A 24906-nucleotide genomic window follows, 5' to 3' on the forward strand; every position below is an offset into this window, starting at 1 on the left:
GTGATCGTCTAAAGCCTCTATAAAGTGTGAAACATGTTTTCAAGCGTTGCCCATCCTGTTATACATCATGAAGTTTGGAGGAATGTTTCCTTGGGGGTATGAATAGAGTTGAAGCTCTAAGGGATAGGGTGGCCCATGTTCATACAGACGCTCATCGCTTTTATTGCGTTCACTTTCCAACATGCGTGTGAGGTCAAACAAAGTAACAAACTCTGTCCATGGGATGGTGGTTGACGTATCTGTGTGTCTGTTGACGTACCACAGGCTTGTTTATGTTCCCCCTGCAAGGTCAAACGTGTCTTTATAGGCTAGCCGACTACGTCCGATGCCCCTCGTGTGGTCGCCTCTTCGGCAGTCGGCAATGCCACCGATGGGTCATACAAGACATTTGATCCAGACTGTTTGAGGAATGCCAGGATCTCCTTGTTGGTACTAGCGAAACCTTGGATGACTTTGGCCAATGACTCCTGAGTCTCTGCGTCTTCTTCGATTGTGTCTATTTTCCAAGGTGATGGTTGAGTTGTGGCTGCAGTATCTGCTACCAGGCCTTGTTGGCGCTCACCTAGTACACTCCTCGCACTAGTCCATGCCCACTTGTCCTCTAGTACCTCTTCACATGTTCGGTGAGGTGGCTATGTGGTGGTTGTTGCCTCTCTCATTTTTTTTTTTTTTCAATTTTCTTAAAAAGCATCGCCAATGGAGTCGCCCAGATGTATTGGGTCAAATACTCTTTTCTTATAATGGATAAGGTCTTTTGAATCTTCTCCTTAAATCATGACATGGGCCACTGTCCATGGAGTATTTATAGCTTTTGTAAAGTCCCTCCCATGGTACGGTTTCTACCCCCCCCCCCCCCCCCCCCAACCGGCAAATGTGTCCGTTGGCCCTCTCCCAATACAAGAAGGCCATGTCGCATTCTCTTGTTCGTGGCTTTTGTATGAGGCATCTCACGTGGACACCAGCCCACATGGCGTCTCCACAATGGCATCCAGCCTGGCACTTCATGTGGTTTGACGAGTGTCACATGTCCCAATGGGGTAGCATTGTGATGCTTCTCTATTATGACCGGATTGCATCATGTACAAGAGCCAAATTACACATAAAAAACAACAAATTAAGAAGAAAAAATACTCAAGTTAAATGATGTAATTGACGGATATCGAATAAGAGAGCTTAAGAAACAAATCAAAACTGCAATAACTGAGAGAGAGTTGAGAACGAGGGGAGGGGGTTATAGGGTTCAGACTTCAGATTGTATAAACCAGGGACATTTGGGTGGAGTTGTTGTAAAAGGTTAAGGATATTCTAGGAATAGTTGACGGTCTTTTTTAACTCTGCGTAAGAGTAATTAAAGCACCACTTTTTTTGGCTTCTACAATTGGAGTCAAAATCTCTTGCGCAGGGTAAACGAGTCGTGCTGGGGTGCCCAGGGGGGGACACCTGGGTGACACATCTGACGTGGTGGCACGCACATAACTCTTAGATGTTTTTCCAAGAGATACGAGTTAAAAGCATCAAGGTTATGTGCACACCACAACGTCAGATGTGTCTCTCGTGTGTCCCCCCTTGTGTCACTCCAGCATTAGTCGGAGTAAAAGTATCCAAATGTTGATAGAAGTACTTCTATCTCCCCACAAGAGCTAGAAATACTCCGCTTTTGCAATTCAATAGACCGTTGTTCCGTCACTTAATCATTCAGCCAGAAACAGTTGAGATGTCACAAGGGTGTCTTTGAAGGTTAGACCCTTAATAGACCGAATTCTTTTACAGAATCCAATATTCCTCGAATTTAAGTACGAGTTTCAAAATTCCTATCAGCAATTAGAAAATAGATACAAAAGGACTGTGAAAAGCTTAAGTTGCAGAGCTTTGATCAACAGTTCACCTTCAACCAAATAAATTTAAAATAAAACAAATAAAAAAACCCGTTATCTAGTGTCAGTTGAAACATTCTACGATTGTCCACCCAAAACAGAAGACGAAGAGTATTCTTGTCCATGAACAAATGTAATGACTGAATAACATATAGAATACAAAATTTTAAGGGCATAAGAGAATAAGGTCTAGAAAGGCCGTCACATGGTCCACCAAACCCATCTAAAGCTAATTCACACACAACATTGCTTAATATAAAATCCGAGATACCTACAAGCCAACCTCCATTTCAGCTCTCTTTAGCGCAGACGTCACTCTTGTGAAATACTCTGGTTCGTTTCCCTTTATATCATCAAGTGTCCTCGACTCATGTTCATCTGCCTAAATGAATGGAAAAAAAAGTAGTTTAGAAAGAAATAGCAAGCATACGAGTTATATATATATATATATGGGTAGCGTTCAATGGCCAACAGTTTGGCAAACATTTTGGCAAACACATTTTTCAAAACATGGGTTAGAGGTCTTGGAATGGGCTGATTTTTGGTGAGGATGATCTCTACGGTGAGGAGATCATCATCACCAAAAATCAGCCCATTCCAAGACCTCTAACCCATGTTTTGAAAAAGTGTTTGCCAAAATGTTTGCCAAACTGTTGGCCATTGAACGGGACCCTATATATATATATATAGAGAGAGAGAGAGAGAGTGTAAGGACTTTCTGACACCCCCCTCTGACGCACACCCTCCTCCCCCCTAATGCCCTCATCACAGAACTATAGATCATTTGCCTCGGGACACGCATAATCATTATATAAAAAAAACTAGTGTATCCTGAGGCAAATGATCTACGGTTTTGTGATGGGAGTGTAGGGGGGCATCATATTATCACGACTCAATAGGGAAATGCTACTGTCCAAAGCAAACATGGCTGTTAACAACCTCCAATAGCTTGTTTTTTCCCCACCCCTAAAAAGCAATCAATTTTTGTCATCTAGTGGCAAAATGCAAGGCTTTATTATCATTCTATAATGGAATTTTCGTAGGTAACTTTGAAGCTAAAAAATGCAACACCACATGATCTGGAAAACTTCATTGTCGGCTCTTCTATTACCGTTCACGTAAAAGGAGGACAAGTCTATACAAAGATCTATGTTATGGTTGATACCATTAACACCTTTGAGACCGAAGTTGAAACCTTAGATGAATCAAAGCCTTTAGTCTCAAGGATCCCTAACTGATCTTAAATACAACTGGACTTGATTTAAAGCATAAAATGACTCCAATGTAAACGTAGATGTTGGTAAGGATGAAAGAGAGATAAATCAGATAGGCATATACCCTCTATCAGTAGAATTTTGTTGTAAGAATAGAATAGTCTTTTTATCTATCATTATAGAGTTATTAGTATTTTTAGTTTTGTATAGGGGTATTTCTGTCACCCTAATTTGTTCTAAAATAATTGATAATTTCCTGAAGACATGAAAATCTATTCATGATCCCCAATTCTCTCCATTATTTTTTTCTCTTCTCTTCTTCTTGACCTTAACTCAACTTCATCAAGATTTTCCACTAATTTCTCAATTGAAACATCTTTCAACAAACACATTCATCAAATTGTAGTTGAATTTTATTATCATTTGATTGAAGTCAAGCTATTCTCTCGTCTCTGTTCTGTGAAGATTTATACTCTTACACAATATATAACACAAAATAAGTTCTAAGAGAAATAAAAAAGGTTGGGAGTTTATGCTTGTAACTGCCATATAGCAAACCCAAGATGTGATTCCTCATGTTGGGCAAATATAAATATAATAAAGTGCTAAAAGCATCAAAGGTTACCATCTATGCCGTTCTAACATGAATTTTGAAAATGCAATCGGTACCAAATATAACATGACTAAATCCAAACCAAAGGAGAATACTAGAATAGAGATTTAAAGAACCTTATTAACTGTTAGTAGACAGCAGAAAAATATTACCTCTTTAAATTTAAGAAGAATTAAGTTTGACACAGATGCCGGCTTTGCCTGGTCCCACCTGAAATATATCATGGAAACAAGGGCAGCAATGTTAGGGAATCGGCAAAAAAAAAAAAATCCCCACCACTTGAAATGCCATGAATGTGTTAGCTATATAAAATTATTATGGTTGGTATATTTAAACTATTTGGTGCTATGATGACATTTCAGCTTCAAGTTTGGGTAATCTATATTTGAGCCAAGAAAAATTGTGTGCTAAATAGTCAAAGTTGAATCATTCGAAGACAATCTGACCTCACAAGCATTAACTCATTAACAGATCGCCACATTCCCCTTCCTGTATCTTTTGCAGATTGATCTCTCGTGCTTCTCCCATGCCATAGCTCTTTTACAACATACATAACTTCCTCAATATCTACCTTAGAGAATTGACCAAACAAATTATGAGAAATAATAAACAAACAATATCGAACCAAGATAAACACTTGAACAATATTATGGAAAATTAAACCATAAGATATCAAGGAAAATATGTTATAATAAAGTATAAAAAAACGACCATGAAATTTCATATATTAGCATCTTAAAGACAACAGAAATATTAAGAACAAAGAAGATAGGATCATAGTGGGAAGAAAAAACTATTCACTCCAAAAGTCAAGAATAGGTGCATCAACTTCACTCTACTGATCCAAAAGATAATAGTCTAAATACGGTATTTCTGCAAAAAAGGCTTTCTAATTTTCTTATAACAAGTAAACAAATATGAATATATTATCTTCAAAATCTATAGGGCCATTAAATGCATTAAAGGGGACTCATACTGAATTATCGCTGATCGTGGTTGAAAATGGTTATGTTATTAACAATATGAACTAGGGAGAAAGAAACCATAGCTTCGTATATAAATATTTAAGAAAAGAAAAAGATTTGAGGAGAGGGGGGGGGGTTCTTCTCCCTTGACCAAAAGTTAGCGTTATTGACTCGAGTGAAAAGACAAAAATACTTTCTCCCTCCTTCCCTCCCTCTATAGTAACCACTAGCCTAGTAGAGATAAAGCACCACAGAAGAGGAATAAAGCTTATTTGCATCTTTACAAGAGTTATATTCCTACAAAGTTTGACAGACCAGCAAACTTTTAAATAAATGCCAAGACTCGAGAAAGCAACTTGGCCAAGCCATACCACACTTCATATAAATGCAAATACTTAGTCAAGCAATACCAAGTTCTCGATCTTGTCAAAATTTGTATTGATATTGGGCAAGCCAAGTCGCAATCAGAAATTTGATTGCTAAACCATTGAGATTTCAGACTTCCTATTTTAACACAACAATGAGTTGGTGATAGAATATATTTATGTGCCAAAATGTGCATCACAAGATCACAGAGTTCCTGCAGAGTAACACCAATACAACCAATATTTAAAAGGTGTCTGAAGCTTACACCTAAACGCTAGCCTTGAAGCTGGGTTTCTCCAAAAAGGTCCATATCTTATTAGAAAGGCATAAAACCTTGTGAGACATAATTTATTCACTAAGCCTTTGGAAAAGGCAGATGCTTAGTGTTGCCACCAGTTAAGCTTGTCTCTAAAGACAACAGTATCTCAAAGGTGACAATGGGTTTGAATCCACGTCTGTTGATATCAACACTCACAAGCTTTAACATAGTAAGTTGGTAGAATCTTCCAGTTATAACACCGCAGTCTTGGGACTTCTTCAGCCACTTGTCAACCAAAATCAAAGTCAGATGCTTCACATTTTTTTGATAAGTAAAAATTGTATTAGAAAAGCGAGGGGGAGATCAAGGAGACCATCCCACCGAGAAAAAAAATACAAAGAAAACAACTAAGCTAACACTATATTACAAAGCCGATTCCATCATGCTAAGAAATCTTCAACAAAAAAAAAGACCCAATTAAATCTTTAAAACCTTCAGCCCACAACAACAAGAGTCCTTTGATTGTGATAATCAACTCCACCAACTGCTCATTGTCTTCAAGGATACGATTATTTCTCTCGTCCCAAATACCCAACAAATTGCGAACTAGATGATGCTCCAAAGGATTCTTTTTGACTCTCAAAACCACGATCCCCACTGAAGTCAAGATTGGAAAAAAGAAGTAATCGATGACAGAACAAACCCAACAATGCCAAAAAGCCAGAAAGTGGGACCAAATCATGTAGGCCACATGACAATGTAGAAGGATATGATCTGCCGACTCCCCACTCATTTTACACCATTTTTATGACTTGTGTTTGAGGTGTGCACCTTACATATATAAGATGGTATGATAAGTTATAGTAGCTTAGAATTCTTATCTATATTTTCTGTTTACAAAAGCATATATTCCCCATAAGAAGCCCACCATGTTTTATTTCAAAACATTTCCTAAGATTTCCCTTTTTTGCAAATATATCCAATTATAACTTTTATTTTTATTGCGATTGCTCATTTAAAAAAGGAGTGCCCAAGAGGCTTAAGCCTCACACTTTATGGGTATTGAAGCACCTCGTCCCAAGTTTCCACCATAAAAGAAATAATTAGCAAATATAATAAAACAACAAAACTTCCACACCTGAACTTGCATGGAAGTTCCATATAATAGCTCCTCGTGCTCAATAAGGCGTTGATGAAGAGTTCGATAATGATCTATATCCAAATTCACGACTGGCTCTGTTTGAACGTTCAGCCCCGCAAGCTGGGTCAAAACGTAGGAGGCCATCACCTGTCCAAAAATAGCAGGGATGGTTCCCAGAACAGGAATGATACGGACCCTGAAACCCGGTACAATCTGAACATCGGGATTCCTAAGTTAGAATGTCAAAGATCATATCCTTTAATTCAAAATAAAGAACAGTGGAAATAACTTTAAGTAACCTTAGAATGCAGGAGATATGGAAACATGGAAGATTTCTATTTAATATTGAGAACTGCTATTGGCACCCAAAATTTTACTTATTACATAATTTCTTAAATAATTTATCACATCTCAATTAAAGATTAAAACACACTCTTCAAACAGTACAAAGGTTCAGCTCAAATTATAATCTCAACATCACAAAAACTTAATATAACACTCGTTCAAACAATTTAAGTAGTTGTTTACAATTATGATTAGTCTCATATAAAATTTTAAACCCCAAAAAACGGGGGGGGAGGAGGAGTTTTTATTGGCACCCCTACTATAAGTTATTCTCAACCATTCACTTATTTTCTTTATTTTAAATTGGGGTGTAATAAGTAAAAGTAGAGGTGCCAATAGTGGCTCTCTTTACATTTCCTACACTTGGAAGTATCTATGTATTAATTCATAATGAGGGAATGAAATCAGTTTTAGTTTTTGAATAACAAAAAGAACATGAAATCCAATTTTGTGGATAGGACCCAAGCAATGTATACAAAATGTAATGTAATGGCTAAGCCAACAATTGTGTATAATTCGAAGAATGATGCCCGATCCTATTTGGATATAAGAAGTAAATTGTTCATTTACTATGGAAGAAACCCATGGATGTAATGAATTGAGGTATTTATGTGAAATTTTTTTGAGATTCGAATAGAACTCTAGGAATAGGGGCAGAGCTAGTAAGGAGCTGGTGGGGGCAATTGCCCCCACAGAACTTTGAGACAGCCCTATATCTTCAACTAATTACATGCCCCATTTGTCCCCACTCCCTCTCCTCTCTCCCCATTTTCCCCCACATCCTCAGCTCCCTCCAATTTGCCCCTAAACCCTCAATTTCTTGCTGATGAATTTGCCTCTTGACCGGGCCTTCTCATATACTAATTGGAAATGACCTAAATATCCTTTTCTTCAACTTCTAATAAAAAACCTTTGAATTTCTCCCTAAAATCATTCATCTTAAAGTTCTTCAACTATACAACTAACCATAGTTTGCCCCCACTACAAGAAAATCCTGGCTCCGCCCTTGTCTAGGAAACAACATTAATGAGTTATCTTTTCTCAGTGGTTCACAAAAATGATAGAAGTTCAAACCTTTCCTTCCAGTCATTCAGACTGAATTTAGAAATGTTACTGCAAACACATGGTGTTATGTTAAACCAACAGAAATTTATTATCAACTCTAAATAAAAATAATTTATAACCTGATAATCTGAAGGATTTTCGTCTTCTCCGTTTGAACCCTTAAATGGAAGCAACTTTACTTTAGGTTTCTCCAAAGAGAAAACTACAGGAATTCCACCTTCAATACCATAATCTTTCCTCAAACGATATCTTACCTGCACAATAAGAGTTTCATAAGGAGAAAAAAAATGATGAATGATATCTTACCTTAAGGTTTGAGTTATTGTTAGCTTATAACTTACACACTGTGATTTATACAAACTTCCCCAATTTATCTCACAACCCAAGATACTAAATAAGTAGTTTCGACTTCAAGAATAACAAATTTGCATAGTTCATGGTGAAATCAAATGAGAACTATCGTGAAGTGAGAAATAAATGAGAGAAAAAACAGGAATTTTTGCTAGGAAATAGGTTCATTAGAAACTACAGTCCTTACTTTTTAACAAGGAAGACGAAGAAGAAGAACAATATTGAGAATAGATAACATAAGCTACCTTGTAAGAGAAAACTCTCCACACCATACATCCCCCAAAAAATAGACTTTGTCAAAACCTAATTGATGCAGGACGGCGATGGGAGATAAGAAAATATGGGGAATCAGGGAATTTGGTTTAGGATTGGGCAAACCCAAAAGATAAAATGAAAACAATGATTGTGTAGGTATGACACAATGCCAATGAAAATGGTTAAAGGTTAGTAGGATAAGGAAAAGATTAAGGGTTAAAGATTTGGAAAAGAGATTAATGAAATAAGGGTTAAAGAAAATGGGGAAAGGATTAACGGTAGAGTTTTGTAGGTTTCAAGAATTAAGAATCAAGAAAAAACAAAAGAATAGAAAGGAAAAATAAAGATTAGAAGAAAAAAAAGAAGGGATAGAAAGATAGAACCTTAAAATCACACCAAGGTTTTCTTAGAATAATCACACTAAGAATGGTGGAGAACTCACTTCATTCATGAAAGAAACTCATTCTTTATTCATCAAAATCTTCGTTGTTCATTAATAAAAAAAGCCCAATACCAATTATATAAAGAAAATAAATCAAGAATCCAAGTCAAACTAAAATACCAAATAAATAAATCTAATTTCGTAACTTTCTCTCTCTAATTTTTAAACCCCAACAAATGTAAATAAAAGATAAAGTAAAGTTACTAAACTATCCCTAAATATTATAATCTAAGACCATGGGCCAATAAAACATCAAAATAAGTCCAAAAAACATAAAATTAAAGTCCTAAAACATAAATCTAAATAAAAACAAAATTCTACTCTTCAAGATTTGATGTCCCCATCATTCTCCTCGACTGGGTAGATATCGCCACTGACAAAATAAAATTGTGGTAATTCTCATCATCGGTTGCATTCCGCATGACTAATTTCCTGAACAAAATCGTCCAACCATTCTATATATCCCTCCAGACTGCTAGCCATTCATACTTCAACCCCAACTCCCTACTACCAAACTTTAAATGAACAATCCTTGAAATCAATAGTTATGATTTCTCGTGACCTATAAAAAAAAAAATTCAAAAGCTATGGTCCTTAAGATCACTAGCAAAAAGATAAAAATCCAGGGACTATATAAGTTATCCAAATCCCATAAATGAATTAGGGAAAAAATAGAGTAAACCGGGGCGGATTTACGGTGGGGGCCTTGCCCCCACAAGAATTTTCAAAGTGTTTGGATTAGTGAGCTATTGCGACAGATTTTAGTGGTGGATAAAAAAATCTGCCACTATTGCCCCCCACAATTCTTTTTTCCACTATGAATCGCCCCCACGACTATTTTTTTTTTCATTCTTAGTTGCCCCACAAATTTTTTTCTACTCTTGGTTGCCCCCACATAGGCAAAATCCTAGGCTCTGCTCCTGAGAGTAAACATATCAATTTCAATTAACATTATCCATAAAATCACAAAAAGAAACATTTCCCCAAAATTATAAAATTCATCAAATATCAAAACTAAATTAGGAAAAATTATTACTGATCGAGATAGTGGGTCATTTATTGATTCTCTTAAATCGGCAACACGAATTCGTGTTGGGTCAGCTCTAGCACCAGCACCTGTTGCGGAAAGGACCTTCAAACCCCTACGTACACATGCAGCAAGAAGTGCCACCTGTAACAAACAACTAATCAAACACTTCAAAATTGAAGAATGACATAATTTAAAAATATCATTTTCCATACTAGAGATAATATTAGGTTTCATATACGGGTGTCCACAGAACTTGTCAAGTATGCAAATAGTGTACAATCAGAGCTATAGAGTATACATGGATGACCAACTTGTGAAGTAGGGTAGTTAGACCCAACCAATTGGGTTCAGATATATCAAATTATCTAGTAATGAGGTATCCATTGATACACCTAATTTCGTATAAGAAATCATCAAAACCCTGGTATCATAATTAGGACATGCAATAAAACCTACCTAATCCATATTGTTTTAGAGTTTCTGGGTCCTTTAAGAAGGATAGGGTATGGAACTAGTGAATCCTCCGGAGTCAGAACTCAATTATTTTCGGCTCTTAGGTTGAGCGATCAGATCCAAATCAGACATCTAATAGAGCCTACCTGATCCTCACTTTATATGGTTGTATTAGTTTGATGGCTCAGGAGTGTATCTTCATGTTTGTTTTATGGATCTCTATGTTTCAATGAATTTATTTATTTTTTTCAAAATTTCCATCATGACCCCTTAAAAGTGCATAATTTACACATTGGTCGAACATTTCCTTCCCCAATAATTCGAAATATACCTAAACATGGAAACTTATTACCTTGCATGGGGAAAATCCATATCCACTATGATTCTAAGAAACATAAAGTTCTTCAAACATGAGAAAAAAAAGGTATTTGTCATGCCAAAATTATTCCACCTTTAAGTACTTCCAAAGAAGCTTCTTCTTGGAATTGAAATCGTCAAACGCGCATTTGCAACCCTCTCAAATGAAGCTCAACTTGGATTGAAGTACTTAATTTATTTTCCACAAGATACACAACCTCAACATCCAACACAAATCATGTCACTCCTATAAAGGATGATATCAAAGCAGATCAAATACGAATATATTTCATGGTACTATTTCCTATGGAAACTCTTTACAAACAGACATAAACCTAGGCAATTGATGGGATATCACATCCCCCAATATTTAATCTCTTATCAGTTCATACTCAGCCAAAACCAGATAGCAATTTAGTGATACAACATTTTATTTGTAGTGTTTGAATGTTCAAAGCTTTTTTTTTATGTATAAATTTATTGAATAGCCTGAAATGGGGTGGGGGGCAGACAAAACAAGACTGATATCTGGTGAATGTTCAAACCATTAGAAATAGATTCGTAAAATTTAGTTCTTCTGACATAGCTTGAGTAATGCTCTCCTACTTGTCACCTTTTTATGAAGTGAAAAGAATCTTGGAATAATTGATATACCCAGCTGATGTTCTTATCAAAGGAATACATCCATTTCAATGCTTTTCATACCTCCTTAAATGTGTCAAAGAACATCACATTGGAGATAATTGAAGGCTCATATTGTTAACCATGTCATAATTTGGGTATCATCGCGTACCAGCTAAATGAATCTTGTTCTTTCCACTTCACCAATGCCAATTCTTTTGTTATTAAAAGTATGTTCATATATGCTTCCATCATCTCCATCCGCATTCTTTTGGGTCATTCTTTCACTTTTTAGGACCTTCAACTTAAATTTTTCTTCTAAGTTGGGTTGTAATCAGCTTTCCTTGAAGAAACCTAAACCATCTCAATCGGCTTTCTCTTAGTTTATCACCAATTGGACATACTAAATTTTGTCAATTATATTTGTTTCTAATGTTATCTTTCCTAGTCATTCCACTCATCCATCTTAACATCCACATCTGTACTACTCTCAATTTATTAACATAGTGTTTCTTGATCGCCCAACATCTAGCTTCATAAAGTATAATAGTTATATTAGTATGCGTCTGTCACATAGTAATCCAAAAGCAATCCTCCACTTTAACCAGTCAACTTTGATTCTATGGGCATCATTACATATCCACCCCTCATAATTGGGTTAACCATCGAATGGATTTTTTGTGTGGAAAGATACATCAGTTTTCCATGGGTTAAGAAAATTATCATAGATTGTTCTAATTATAAATAATTTACCCCATTCAATTTGAAATCGGTTAATTGTTCATTTGGAGACAACATTCCAACTTGCTTCCATATCATCAATGAGATATATTCATATTTTAGCTTCTTCTCTTGTATTTCTGAAAATCTGATTTACAACAGCACCCCCCCCCAAAAAAAAAAAAAAAACGCCACTTACAAACATAGCAAGGACTAGACTACACGGTCATTCTTGGAGAGCATTCAACACCATACGATCAATCTTTGCTTGATCACCAGCATGTACACCATCACCAAATTAAAAAATCACATCAAAGCTTCTTGTCATTTTGCCACAAAGAAAATGATACACTTAGGGATTATCACACGATACTGCACGCTTAATATGGAATTGAATACCCAATAGAGAGGAGGAATTAAACCCCAGATCAAATTAGGATCTTACTGTTGTTTTTTAGAGGATAAAAAGAAAGATGAGGATAAATAAGAATAGAGAAAAAGAAGAAAAAACACTAGTTTCATGGCTCTAATACCACATAGTAGGGTTTTCACAAAATAATGAAGGGGAGAGAAATTTTGGGATGTTGCACTCTGTTTTTTTATTTTTTGATAAGCTGCACTCAGTGTTGCACATGTCCCATCCCTTTTGTTTTATATTATCTTGGATAAAGATTTACAAAATTGATCCTGATAAGTGGCAAAAGGCAGAAAATAAAAAATATCCCTAGTATCAATATCTTTTTAATTGTAGATGTTGGTAATTTGTTTTATTGGAGCTCAGTTCTTGTCGAAGCAAGAGGGATTTTCTTTGAGGAGACCTTGGGGAGGTGGGATATGGTTGGTAATCGCATGGGTAGCTCTTGACTTGTTTCTTCTTTGTTTTTAGTTTCTTGTATTTCCTCCGAGGTTTTTGGTCATCTTGACTGTCCCCTCTTTAATAAAGATTTTTTACCTATCAAAAAAAAAACATTTACCAACAGTTATCATGAACAATTCAAAGGTGAACAGACAGTTCTGCATGCCTAAACTATCAAAATTATACCCTGAGATGTGTACAGGGTTCAACATATAACAACACAAGAAAAGCAGATTGTATTCTATATGAAACTGTTTCCAATATCAAATCAGCGACTGTGTTCAGTTTTCGCACTAACTACACATCATGCACAAAAGTAAAAGGTGTCAATACTGTAAGAAGGTAGTTGTTAAACTAAACTACTTTTCAAGAATCATAAATAGTCTAACCAAATTTCAGAGCAACAAAACTACCTTTGTATCAATGTTATCAATGCAGTCTAGAACAAAATCAGGATGGCCAGAAAGAATTTCTTCCTCAGATGAAGCATCATAAAGTTGCACTCTTGCATCTATTTGGCATTCTGGGAAAATTGATGAGAAGTGCTTCTTGAGACACAAGGCTTTAGGAATTCCAACATCATCCCTTGTCGCCACCGCATGTCGATTCAGTGATGAAAGTGAAACCTTCTCAAGCAACCAATAAATTGTTTAGTATACATGTATAAAATTATAAAGTGATTGTATGAAGTCAACAATGAGGGTGTTTTGATACAACTTGCTATTGAACAAAGTTTCAAACTTCAATAATTTTGTAACGTTGGTACCTCATGGGAATAGCTTTGACTTCCCACACCCTTTTGGGATGGGACTAGTCCCTATGGTTGCATGCCCCGACCCCACGGAAGATTATCAAGAAAGGCATAAAGGAATTGAGGGCCCCAAGACAGGACTCATTATTAACAGACCTAAGATTGTTTTCAATCTGGTTGACAGTATCATCGGCGGATATTCATTGCATTAGAGAAGAGTCCTGATATTGAAGATAGTCAATCCAATTGTTGGTAACTATTTTCCAGACTAGTTTTGTGTTTATTTTTCCTTCATTGTTAATTATAGTCCAATTTTCTTTAATCCTCCCCCCTTTGCTCCAAACTCTTGTTTCCCTAACTTTATTTTTTGAAGTGAGGTTGGGTGGATCAGGGTGTGTGGGTGTGGGTGTGGGGAGGTGGGCTAGCTCCCCATCAATCAGAGTTGTTGACCATTTGCAGGATTCCCAACTGTAGCTCACAGGGATATGAGCAATGTTGTTAAATAGCATATGCAACCAGCACATGGTGCTCGCATATGTGATTTCGCACATCAGATATGAGGATTATATTATTGAAAGGGGGGGAGGGGGGTTCAATCTCTCATGGTATTGCTTGCCAAACCCTTGTCACTAGCAGAAATAGGGTGACTGTCTAAACTGGGGTATGATACGCCCAAGAGTGGAGGAAAATATACACTCAATACCTTACCCATAAGAGTGGAAAGAATCGAACCTGTGACCTATACGAATCTAGCAGTCTGATACCATGTTAATTAACCAACTACTCCAAAAGACCAATCTGTTGGAGAGGGCGAGAACTATGAATATAAGATTCACGGGGCTTAAATGGGGTATGACACACCCTGAGAGTGGAGGAAAATGTACACACTAACAGTAAATGCTTTTGTATATTTGTTTTTCTACTTTTTCATGTTTTCTTTCTATTCCTTTGGAGGTCCCTCAACCTCTTAGGTTTTTATAATTAACCCAAAGAAAAAGGAGAAGATACCTGATCAAAGTCCACTAGAAGTAGCCTGCCAACCCCTGATCTCAAAAGCATGCCAGCAGCATGACTTCCAACTCCACCAAGACCGATGATTACAACATAAGATTCAGTCACTTTCCTTTGGGACTCCAGGCCAAAGAATTGAATGTTCCTGGTAATAAACAGAAAAAACAATGTAAAGATAACATGGAACTATAACATTTAATAAAAGGTCGCTGTCGACAAGCTAAATTTCTATTTTAATTATATCAATGTAATATATGTTTTGAGTTCAATTACAAGAGTAATAAGCACTTAAATATCCTATGCATTCATAAGCACAACCTAAGAACCCCATACTCAGTTTCCTGACATATTGCAATGCAACTTTGAGGTTGTGAGTTCAAGTCCAGCTTACCCATAAAAATAAAATAAAAACAGAAACCCCCAAAATTAACAAACACAAAAAAACCTACCCATAAATTATATACCACTTAGATGAATCATGATGTAACAATATGCCACCTGCGACACATTATAAAACTATGTGATGCAGGATGGTACAAACTAACTTAGAATGATGAATTTGAGATCTTGAATAAATTACCAAGAATACATAAAAGCATAAAATTAGCTAAATTTATCATAGATTATAAAAATAAATAAATAAACCTAAATGTCAACAAGATAGTAACTATTTTTTCTAAATTTCAGTAAGAATATACAATCAAATGAGTGTTGGTTAAATGAAAGTTTTTTATTTTTTGCTCTTTGGTGTGCATAGAGAGGAGAGGGAGGTTCAAAAAGCTTAAAATTATGAGTTTGCCCTTTTAAGAGAAATGGTCGTGGACCTGAGTGAAAGAAGGTGCCAGCTAGCTTAGTTGGTAAAACTTATGGGTGATGATACCATAGACCAGGGTTCAATTCCCACCATTACCAAGTTACTGGTCTCATTAAAAAATTACCGATCAAAAGAAGAAGAAGAAGAAGAAGAATAGAAAGGGTTGTGGAGGTTAAGGAAGAGGTCACTAGTCTATGGAGAAGAGACATAGTTTCCAAATATAGGAGTGGGAACTTGGATTGGGGCAGCTAATTAATTCACTGTTTGGATAGGCATCTCCAACGCCTATACGGAGTTCACTAGAGTGTTAAATTCAAGCTGGGAAAGGTGATGGAGACAGATTTGGGAAGGATGGGTGGTGTGGTGATGACCCTCCTAAAGCCCGATTTCCTTGTCATTTTCTCTTTCAAACAAGAAAGACCATCCAGTGCTGGAGTAGTGACGTCTCATTTTTTGACAAATACATTTTACCCATCTTTGGACATTCCCCATATCTGTCTTCCCAAATGCCTTTGATTGGGGTTCCAATAATCCTAAAATAGCCTTCTTTGCCCTCTCGACATACTAGCAAATAAAATTTTGTATTTGAAACCTCTCAAGAGCAATTGGGATACAAGTGAATCCAAATGATATTACTAACTTTGACATAAAAAGTACGTGATTTCAATACAAGTTTCTCTTGCTGACCAAAATAATGGTGAATGCAAAAGAAAAGTCTCACAAAGCGATATGATTGAACACCTATATTGGGAGACTGCAAATACAGAAAGTGATGAAACTACTGATGATCACACAGGCAACCTAATATGTGATTAATATTATAAAAAAGAAAAAAGGAGGAAAACAAGTGTGTCTAATGCCTCACATAAATATTTATGAGAGATTCTATTGCCACACCAACTTTTGCTAACATATGTAAATCACCAAATAATTAGCACACATCTTGGGGTGGCGTTAGCAAAACTTGGTGTGGCAATAGAATCTCTCATTTTTTTCACTAAAACTAATCAGAAGCATCATACTGCAGTACCTGGTAAGTTGTTCAGAAACTATTTCATCTCTTAGAAGGTCCAAACCAACCTTCCCATCCCCAAAACCCGTTCTAGTTATTCCATTTACACATCCTTTAACTGCCACATAACAGTTATGAGAAACATAAGAAACACTTTTGTTCAATAAACCAAACTACAACCGATTGAAATGAGAAAAAGGTACCAAATTGAAAAGATAAATATAAATTTTCTAGCATAGACACCTCTGTAAAAAGGATATAAATACTACATATTCAAAAATAGAAAATTACCAGTACCCAATGCTTAGGTACTTGTGGGTAAAAACACACTACACCGTAGTTTCCTCAAACACAGTAACAAGAGTCCACCCATTGACCTTGCAAATAAAAGCCCACCTCCAGTTACCAAATCCTTTACCCTTTTTAAGATCTAAGTTACCCCCAGAACTAGAACTCGCCTCCAACACTAGTTTGGCAGGGACCTCTGAATTCGAACCTAGAGGTTTGCGAACAACCTCAGCTCAGGATTTGCCCAACCCCTCCTCCTCCATAGGTAACTTCATTTTTTCGTCTGATTTTAACAACATTTTCACAGCAATGCTAACTTCCCCCCAACCTTTCCCTCCAACACCCTTCGGAAACAAGATTCCTCGCGAGCGAAATTTCTCCGAAAATTGTTGAAGCTTCAAAAACCTGCCATACTTATTCTGCTCCCCTTGTATGACAAAGATTCTTCTATCCTTGGAATATTTTGCCCTAAACTTGGTCGGAGAAACTCTAGCAAGATCTAACTTGCTGGAAACGCAGACTGCCTCCTCCTCCTTCAGCTGGATAGACGTCTCAAACTTTCTACTCTTTTCCTTTACCTCTAGGCCTCTACTTTTCCGAATCCATACTTCCTTGAGTATCCCAATAGTTTAGGTCACTTGTTGAATCCTCCATATGTTCCCTCCCTTTTTCTCATGTCTGAATTTAACAATGTTAAAAGTCCCTTCCCATACAACCATGGGGTATTGTAGAGATCCACCACATCATCAAGTTCCTCTCAAAACTACTAATCTTTGAAGCGCCCCTTTGTTGGACTATATACCCCCCCCCCCCCCCGCGCGCGCAAAAACATCCACGAAAAAGACCTCCACAAGCAGCTACATAAAATTGAACTAGAAAAAGGCCCGATAAAAGTATCTTGCATTTTAAGGTACAACTTGTCCCACATAATCAATATGACCTTGTTGACCAACTAATCGCACCAACCCACTTGCTTTAAGCCCCATAGATCATTAATAGTGCTATCATTTATGATTTCAGATTTCGTTCCTACAAAACCACTATTGCTAGTCAAAGGATTTGAATGAATGCTTTAACGACAACTTTTCTCCCTTTTTTTCTAAGACCTCTTACATTTCAAGACAAAATTTTCAAGTTTATTGGGCCACTATTGATTTCCTCCCTTTTCCCATTACCTTCTAAAACCCATAATCACAAACTTACTTGTCTATCTCATTTATGTCTTTCACCTCTCTCGCTAGCCCAGCTCTTCTCCCCTTTTCCTGTAGACCAACACATACTTCCAAGACCTCCAACTTCTTATTAGCCCCTTTATTCTCCTTTTCATCTTCAATTGTTGGCACTACTTTGGTTTATGCCACCCATATTAGTTCGGCACTTTTTGAGTCTTCTCTACCTCTTGTAACCTCTTCTAATGAGAATGCAAATTTACACTCATGCCTATCGACAATAACTATTCCAAATATTTTGCATAATTGGGGGATAAGTGATACAGGACGATGAGGTAAGAAGAGGAAATTTGGGGAATTAGGAAATTAGTTTAGGATTGGGTCAAGGATTTAGGTAGGATAGGAAATAATAAGGGGATTTAGGGAAATCTAGTAGGGGATTGGGTTAAGAATGGATTTGGGCTAGGCTAGGATAAACCCAAAAATAAAATAATTTTTTTGCAACTATGGCATTTTTAGTAGGATAGACAAAAAGAGTTAAAGGTCAAGGTTTATAGGGTAAGGATTAAAGGTTAAGAGAATGAAGAAAGGATTAAGGGTTGAGGTTTGTAGGTTTCAAGAATCAAGAATAAAAAAATGAGTTTCAAAAATCAAAAATTCTATAAAATCGAGAACAATGAACTAAAGGAAAATCAAGAAAAACAAGAGAATAAAAAAGAAAAAAAAAATTAGAAGAAAAGAATGTTATATTGGACTCACTCCAAAATGGCCTCACACCCCACCCATTGTTGGGAAGATTAAGCTCAAGTTTTCTTTTTATTTATCATTCTTCATTTTTTTTTAAACCTAATACAATCTATATAAAGAAAATAAAACTAAAAGTCCTAATCAAACTAAAACACCAAATAAATAACTCAATTTTCGTAATTTTCTCTCTCCTAATTTTTCAATCCTAATAAACTTGAATAAAAGACAAACTAAAGTTATCAAACTGCCCCCAAATATTATATTAAGACCATGGGCCAATAAAACATGAAAATAAGTCCAAAAAAATAGAAAACTAAATAGATAACTAATCTAAAATAATCATGAACGATAGAACGATAAATCTAGACCCAAATAAGTGAAAACTTAAATAATTACAAATTTTCCATCGGAACCCTTGACAGTTAACTTGATTTGCGTTCCGCATTAATAAGCCTAGTTCTTACCGATTCTCAATTCTACCAATATTTACTCTCAACTCACTGACTTGTCTCTCATGGCAAAGTGATTCTTTATTTGGACTAAATCTCCACTCTTGAAATTCTACGAGGAAACCTTCCTTTGAGTAGGTAACATTTATCCTTTCTCTCTATTTTTTTCTAGTTTTTTAGTTGCACAAGTGTTCAATCACATGGTATTTAAAGCATTCAATCTCCTAAATTAGTTTTCAATTTTACCTTTGGTAGGTTTGTTGTTATTGTGTAGGAAGGATGATAAGATTTGCTATTATTTTGTAGAACGTTGAAACATCTCTTCATAAAAGCTAGAGGGAGGCTTGCACGAATCAATTCCTTGTTTGAATTAGCACTCCATTCTTGGAATTCTTGGAGGAAGTCCCATTGTTCTCTCTATTTTCTTTTTTCTTTCTATTTTATCTAAAATCATATCTCTAACATTTAGCTTAAGAGCCTTTGATCCACAACGACCAACACTCATAATCAAGATGTGGTTGATAGATGGGAGACGGAGATGCATCAAATGTATAAACACACTGATCCCAATCTTATGTTTTCAACAAAATTTTACAATGGATCTCGGCTTTTGATGCAAACTATGATCACCTAGGTCCTAGTAGTTTCAATCGCACCAATCCATGGTAGGCACCAGTGAAACCATCACAACTTGGACAAAAGTTTCATTCTACTATACAAACCAGACACCTTCGATATGAAACATGCCTATAATCAAAGTCTCGGTTTGTTTTGATTTGTCTGGAAATGTTTCAATATGTTTCGATTTGTCTTGGAATGCCAAATCAGCAATCAAAGAGAGAGAGTAAGTTAGAAACAATGATTATTTCAAGGTTACTTAATAATAGTTCTCTGCAGTTTTGATGAATATGCGACATGCCTTATGACTCAGCATTCTCTACGAAACAAATCAAAATGTCCTCGTCTTCAACCTCTAGCCAAAAACCCTCAATTTTTTTCCCAAAACCTATCATATGCAATCTCTAGGATAAACTTTGTTACCCTAATCTTCAACTTTGAAATTCACTCTCCTTCAACCTTCAAATCTTAAGAACAAAATAGGATTTTTTTTTGGGGAGAAAAATGACGGATTTATTGATACGTGACAGCGTGAAAATGTTTGATATATTTGAAAAATAAAAAAAGTTCTAAGTGCTATACAAATGAACCTAAAACAGGTATTTTTTTTTTTTTTTTTTTAAATGCTACTTTTTGTGAATGTTTCAGGAATGGTTGAATGAACATTTCGGTTTTCACTGGAGGAAACATTCTTCTAATATGAAATTTTAAAACGCCTTGGTTCATACAAAGGATTGACCTTATGAAATTTGTTTTGAACTAAAACTAAATTAACAGAGAAAATTAAACTAATAAAAGGGACTTACAGTTGAATTCAGTTGCCTTGTTGGTGCATTGGTTTACAACTCTTCTGCCAAAAAATAAATAAATAAATAAAAATGAGCGATTAAAAAGCTTGGAATTTTTACATTTAGAGTATAAAAAAAAACAGGTAGAGAGAGAATAGTAAAAACTTGGTGAGGATCTTTAGAAAAGCGATTGTAGAGATGGATCCAAAGAGAGCTCCTGCTCCCACCAAAGCCAAGCACTTCAACTTCTCCACCATTTTTTTTATCTTTTATTTTTATTAATTTTGGATCTTAACCTAAAGACCCCTTTGTTTCTTCACTGGTGCGTTTGATTCCAGTGTAGCCGTGACGCCGTGAGGGGGATTTTGAAAGTTATGAGTCCTGATAACCGGACGCCCCCCTCTCATATACGCCCCCCTCACATAACTGTAGATCATTTGCCTAGGGATACAAAAGAAAAAAATTTATGATTCTATGTATCCCGAGGCAAATGATCTACAGTTCTATGATGAATGGGAGGGGAGGGGATCAGAAAATCATTATTCGGAAAGTTATATAATTCAAAACTAGACGAACTGTCTCGACTCGATTGGAGTGAACTCTTCAAGTCAACCGTTGCTTTGGCACCTCAGACATTCCACCTAGGGACGAGTGTCATTGTGGCGCCTCGGGGAAAAGGATATATGCACTCGAACAAGTTATTAACCGAGGTAGTTATTGTGCAATCGATACTTAGGAAAGTCGATTCAAGTAAATACAGTAAGAACAAAAGTAAGGTCGAGGTCTCTATATGCACTCAAATAAGTCACACACTAAGATAACTGTCGTGCAATTAGTGCCCAGGAAAATTGGTTCAGGTAAGACGACAAGAACAAAAATAAGACTAAGGTCGCTCAAAAGCACTTGAGTGCAAGTAAGGCCGAGGTTGTTTAAAAGTACTCGAGGGGAAATAAGGCCAAGGTCGCTAAAAAGCACTCAATCGCAAGTGAGACCAAGGTTGCTCAAAAGCATTTGAGGACAAGTAAGACCGAGGTCACTCAAAAGCACTAAAGAGCAAGTAAGACCGAGGTCGTTGAGTCGAATTGATTCATGTTCGAGGTGGAGGTGCATCCCAGGGATCGGCCAAGTTCTCTCTGTGAGACATGAATGGTTTATATTCATGGTGGTTCTAGTATTTGGGCAAAAGTTGGGTGATGGACTCATGTGACATGATATAACCTCAGGCGATTTTCATTGTGACTATGATAAGAACTATGGTGAAGAATGTTATTTATTTATGTTTTTTATCCCAATAGTTAGATGAGAGTTTAATTCAACGATTAAAACAAATTTTCTTTTTTATAATTTTATAATCTAAGTTGTGGGACTATTTTTATAATTATTAGCATTTGTCTTCTTATAAGTTTTGAGAGAAACTTGGAGAGGGGGTGTACAATTGTTTCAATGTTTAGGTTTGAGATTAAATTTGGGTGCTTTTCATGTACTGTTGTTCTGCCCCGTTATGATGAGTTGTTCTCCTTCATTAGCTTGAGAATCATCCATGGTGTTTTGAGGGTCATTGGAGGTGTGAGATGTTACTTCTTATATCTTTTGAACCATCTAGGCAACAAACTGGGGACAAGAGAGAGAGAAACGGTGATTGAGTTCTTCCCCTTGTTCCCATTACAATGATAATTGATTAAGGATCTCACCTCATAAGTAATAGTCCCTATTTTTTTCCTCTAAGGGTATGTTTGATTGCACATGGAAAATAGGGTGGAAAATCAATTTCCATGGAAAATGACATTTTTCAAGTGTTTAATTGCACATGGAAATGGAAATTCATTTTCCACCCCATTCAAAAAGTCCACTAAATCATGGATTTCACTTTCCCACCCATATGGGTGGGAAAATGAAATTCATCCATATTTTCCATCCTCAATTCTTTCCTACCACCACCACTACCACCACCACCACCACCATTACACTAATCTCGCCGTCGTCACTATCGTCGTCGCCGTCGGTTCCGTCTCCGACCACCTTCTTTCTCTCTCTTCTTCTTATTCTTCTTCTCCTTCTTCTTTATCCCTCACCTCCTCCGTCACCACCACCACCACGTTCTCCCCTCATCTTCTTCACTTACCTCCGTCGTTGCCATGGTCGCCGTCATCGTCGCTGCCACCGTTGCCGTCGTCGCCGCCGCCACCTTGATCGCCACATCCTCCCCCCTCCCTCTTCCTCGTCATCTTCTTCTTCCTCTCCCCCTCCTCTCATCTTCTTCCTCCTTCTCCTCTTCTTCTTTTTTCTCATATTTTTCCATGATTTTATCCAAATGAAATCAAACAATGAAATTTGATTTTCCAACCCTACCTATTTTTCACAACTAATTTTTCATGGATTTCAAATTCCATGGAAAGTGACTTTCCATGCAATCAAACATACCCTAAAATTCAAAGTGAACTTGAGGGTCAAGTCTTTCATGGTTTTAATACAATTTTATACTATAAAATAAATAAATTAAAGCTTAAGACATAAACTTATCAAGCAAGTCACGAGTGAAAAGAGAAGAAGAGATAATTTGAAGCTTTAAGTGCTTTTTAAACAGAATTTGGTGGAGTTTTGCCTTACAAAAGTGTAGTGCTTTTTCTTCTGATCCTCCCCTATTTATAAGCTCGGTGGGGGGGGGGAGGGGGGATCTTCTTCTACTCTTTTGATATTCTTCTACTTGCTCAATTCTCATCCATGATTGCTTAGGCATCCCTTGATAAACAAAAATGTGACTTATTTTAGACACAAATTGGAGGTGGATATTTGTATTGTACAACACTTGGATAAGTAATGTAGTGACGCATGTTTCAAGGCTTGGCTATAAGTATATTTTCCAAAAACTAAAAAGGGGGTTGGTTTGTTGGCTAAATTTTAATCTCCAAATCTTTGAGCACTATTCATTTTCTTTTCCATTCATCTTTTTTCTATTTGAGTACTAACTTGATCATCGGAGCATCCTTGACAAACACTACACCAGGCTTCATCCTTCTTACCTTCTATAGACTAGGAAGTGGCAAAATAGCGGAGATCAACCATCATCAATGAAGTATAGTGTTTGTTAGATCAAGGCCACCATCAGAAGAAGGAAACCAAGGTAGCACCAATAAAGGAGCCGATGAGAGTTAGACCACCGTCATAAAGAGGAGGAGACCATTAGATCAAGACCAAACTCAATTTCAAGAGATTAGTTCACATCTCAAGGAGTGGAAGGCCCTTAAAAGTCTCCACAAAACCATTGTTTCTTTTCTATTTAGTCTAACATGGTTTCAAAATCGAGTTTCTTGTCTCATCTATTTTCTTACTTACTCTATCTCTTTTTATCACCTCTTAAAAAAAAAAGTCAACGGGGATTGCATCCATTCTAACCATGATTTTAAATCTCATGTGATACGAATCATCTTGGTATCGTTCAACAACGATACAAATATATAGGGTGTCTCAACAATCACATCATCTCGCGAGATAGACTAGATGTCTCAGATGGTGTTTTAAAATTCCCGATCGAGTCAACCAGGAATTTGTATATTTTAATTAAAATAATTAAATTTTTTTAGAATTTAAATATTTATTATGTAAAAAAGTATAATTTTAAGACTAGCATCCTTTAATCTACCTTATTTTACTAAAAATTATAATTTAACTTAAATATATGTAAATCAATCATTTTAAAAGTGAGTTAAATGGACTTCACAATCTTTATTTAGGGTGTGAAGGTCTTTTTCTTGGTTTGAAACAGCTCAGTTTTGGATGGTTTTGTTTGTTACAAGACTCTGTAGGACTCTGATGCATTAAGTAACAGTTTTTTTTTTTTCCCATTAAATTTTCAATTTTATATGTTCCAATGTATTTCATCAGAACATTGATTATGAAGACTGCAAATCTACCCTTATTTTCTACCCTTTATAGTGATCTCTCTCCTCTCTTCATTTCTTTTGACATGTTCACCGTTTTATTATCATTCTTCTTTCTGATTTAGAAATTTGAAATAAAGCTCTCATCCAATCTGAGATCCCAGTCATCTCATACTCGAAGTTAATTTCAAATTTTTGCATAAAAAAACAAGGGTTTCAACCCGACAACAAGTAGAACAATCGTAGTTCAACATCAAAAGAGTACCTGAGATGCGAATCCAAATTGAAGATTGAGGAGAGTTTGTGGCAGCTGAGGTTGAGGGGTCAAGTCCCTCCTTTCGCTCCTGGCGGTACAATCCGGCGTCAACCCTCACGACAGCGACCACGAAGCTGGTGCTACACGAAGCCGGTGCTACACGAAGCTGGCGCTACAAATAACGATGAGATCAAGGGC

General features: G+C 36.4%; 1 protein-coding gene across 3 annotated transcripts; it reads right to left on the bottom strand.

Moving 5' to 3' along the window:
• Window positions 1-1880: 1880 nt before the first annotated feature.
• On the bottom strand, window positions 1881-20942 carry LOC147410067 (NAD(P)-binding Rossmann-fold superfamily protein). Of its 3 annotated transcripts, none has more exons than XM_086432253.1 (11): window positions 20740-20942; window positions 20593-20633; window positions 16534-16633; window positions 14687-14834; window positions 13341-13553; window positions 9927-10061; window positions 7962-8096; window positions 6430-6645; window positions 4148-4272; window positions 3854-3911; window positions 1881-2256 (listed from the first exon to the last, which is right to left on the bottom strand). In XM_086432253.1, exons 1-11 carry the CDS (start codon window positions 20829-20831, stop codon window positions 2146-2148), a joined length of 1374 nt encoding a protein of 457 aa, XP_086288379.1. In that variant the 5' UTR covers window positions 20832-20942; the 3' UTR covers window positions 1881-2145. The 3 variants fall into 3 exon arrangements, 2 of the variants coding, with proteins under 2 accessions (XP_086288379.1, XP_086288378.1); XM_086432252.1 differs by having other exon boundaries at window positions 20593-20636; window positions 20740-20941; XR_015175592.1 differs by lacking the exon at window positions 1881-2256 and having other exon boundaries at window positions 4148-4268; window positions 20593-20636.
• Between the last annotated feature and the right edge of the window lie 3964 nt (window positions 20943-24906).

The sequence above is a fragment of the Akebia trifoliata genome, chromosome 2 (genome assembly GCF_017979445.1).
Source record: "Akebia trifoliata isolate Shusen 1 chromosome 2, ASM1797944v1, whole genome shotgun sequence".
Taxonomy (NCBI): domain Eukaryota; kingdom Viridiplantae; phylum Streptophyta; class Magnoliopsida; order Ranunculales; family Lardizabalaceae; genus Akebia; species Akebia trifoliata.

Coding starts and splice junctions, on each gene's coding strand:
- LOC147410067 (XM_086432252.1), bottom strand. CDS start 20,831: ATGGTGGAGAAGTTGAAGTGCTTGGCTTTGGTGGGAGCAGGAGCTCTC. Junction 10,062..13,340: donor TTGATAACATTGATACAAAG/GTAGTTTTGTTG, acceptor TGTTTGTTACAG/GTGGCACTTCTTGCTGCATG. Junction 3,912..4,147: donor AATGAGTTAATGCTTGTGAG/GTCAGATTGTCT, acceptor GATATATTTCAG/GTGGGACCAGGCAAAGCCGG.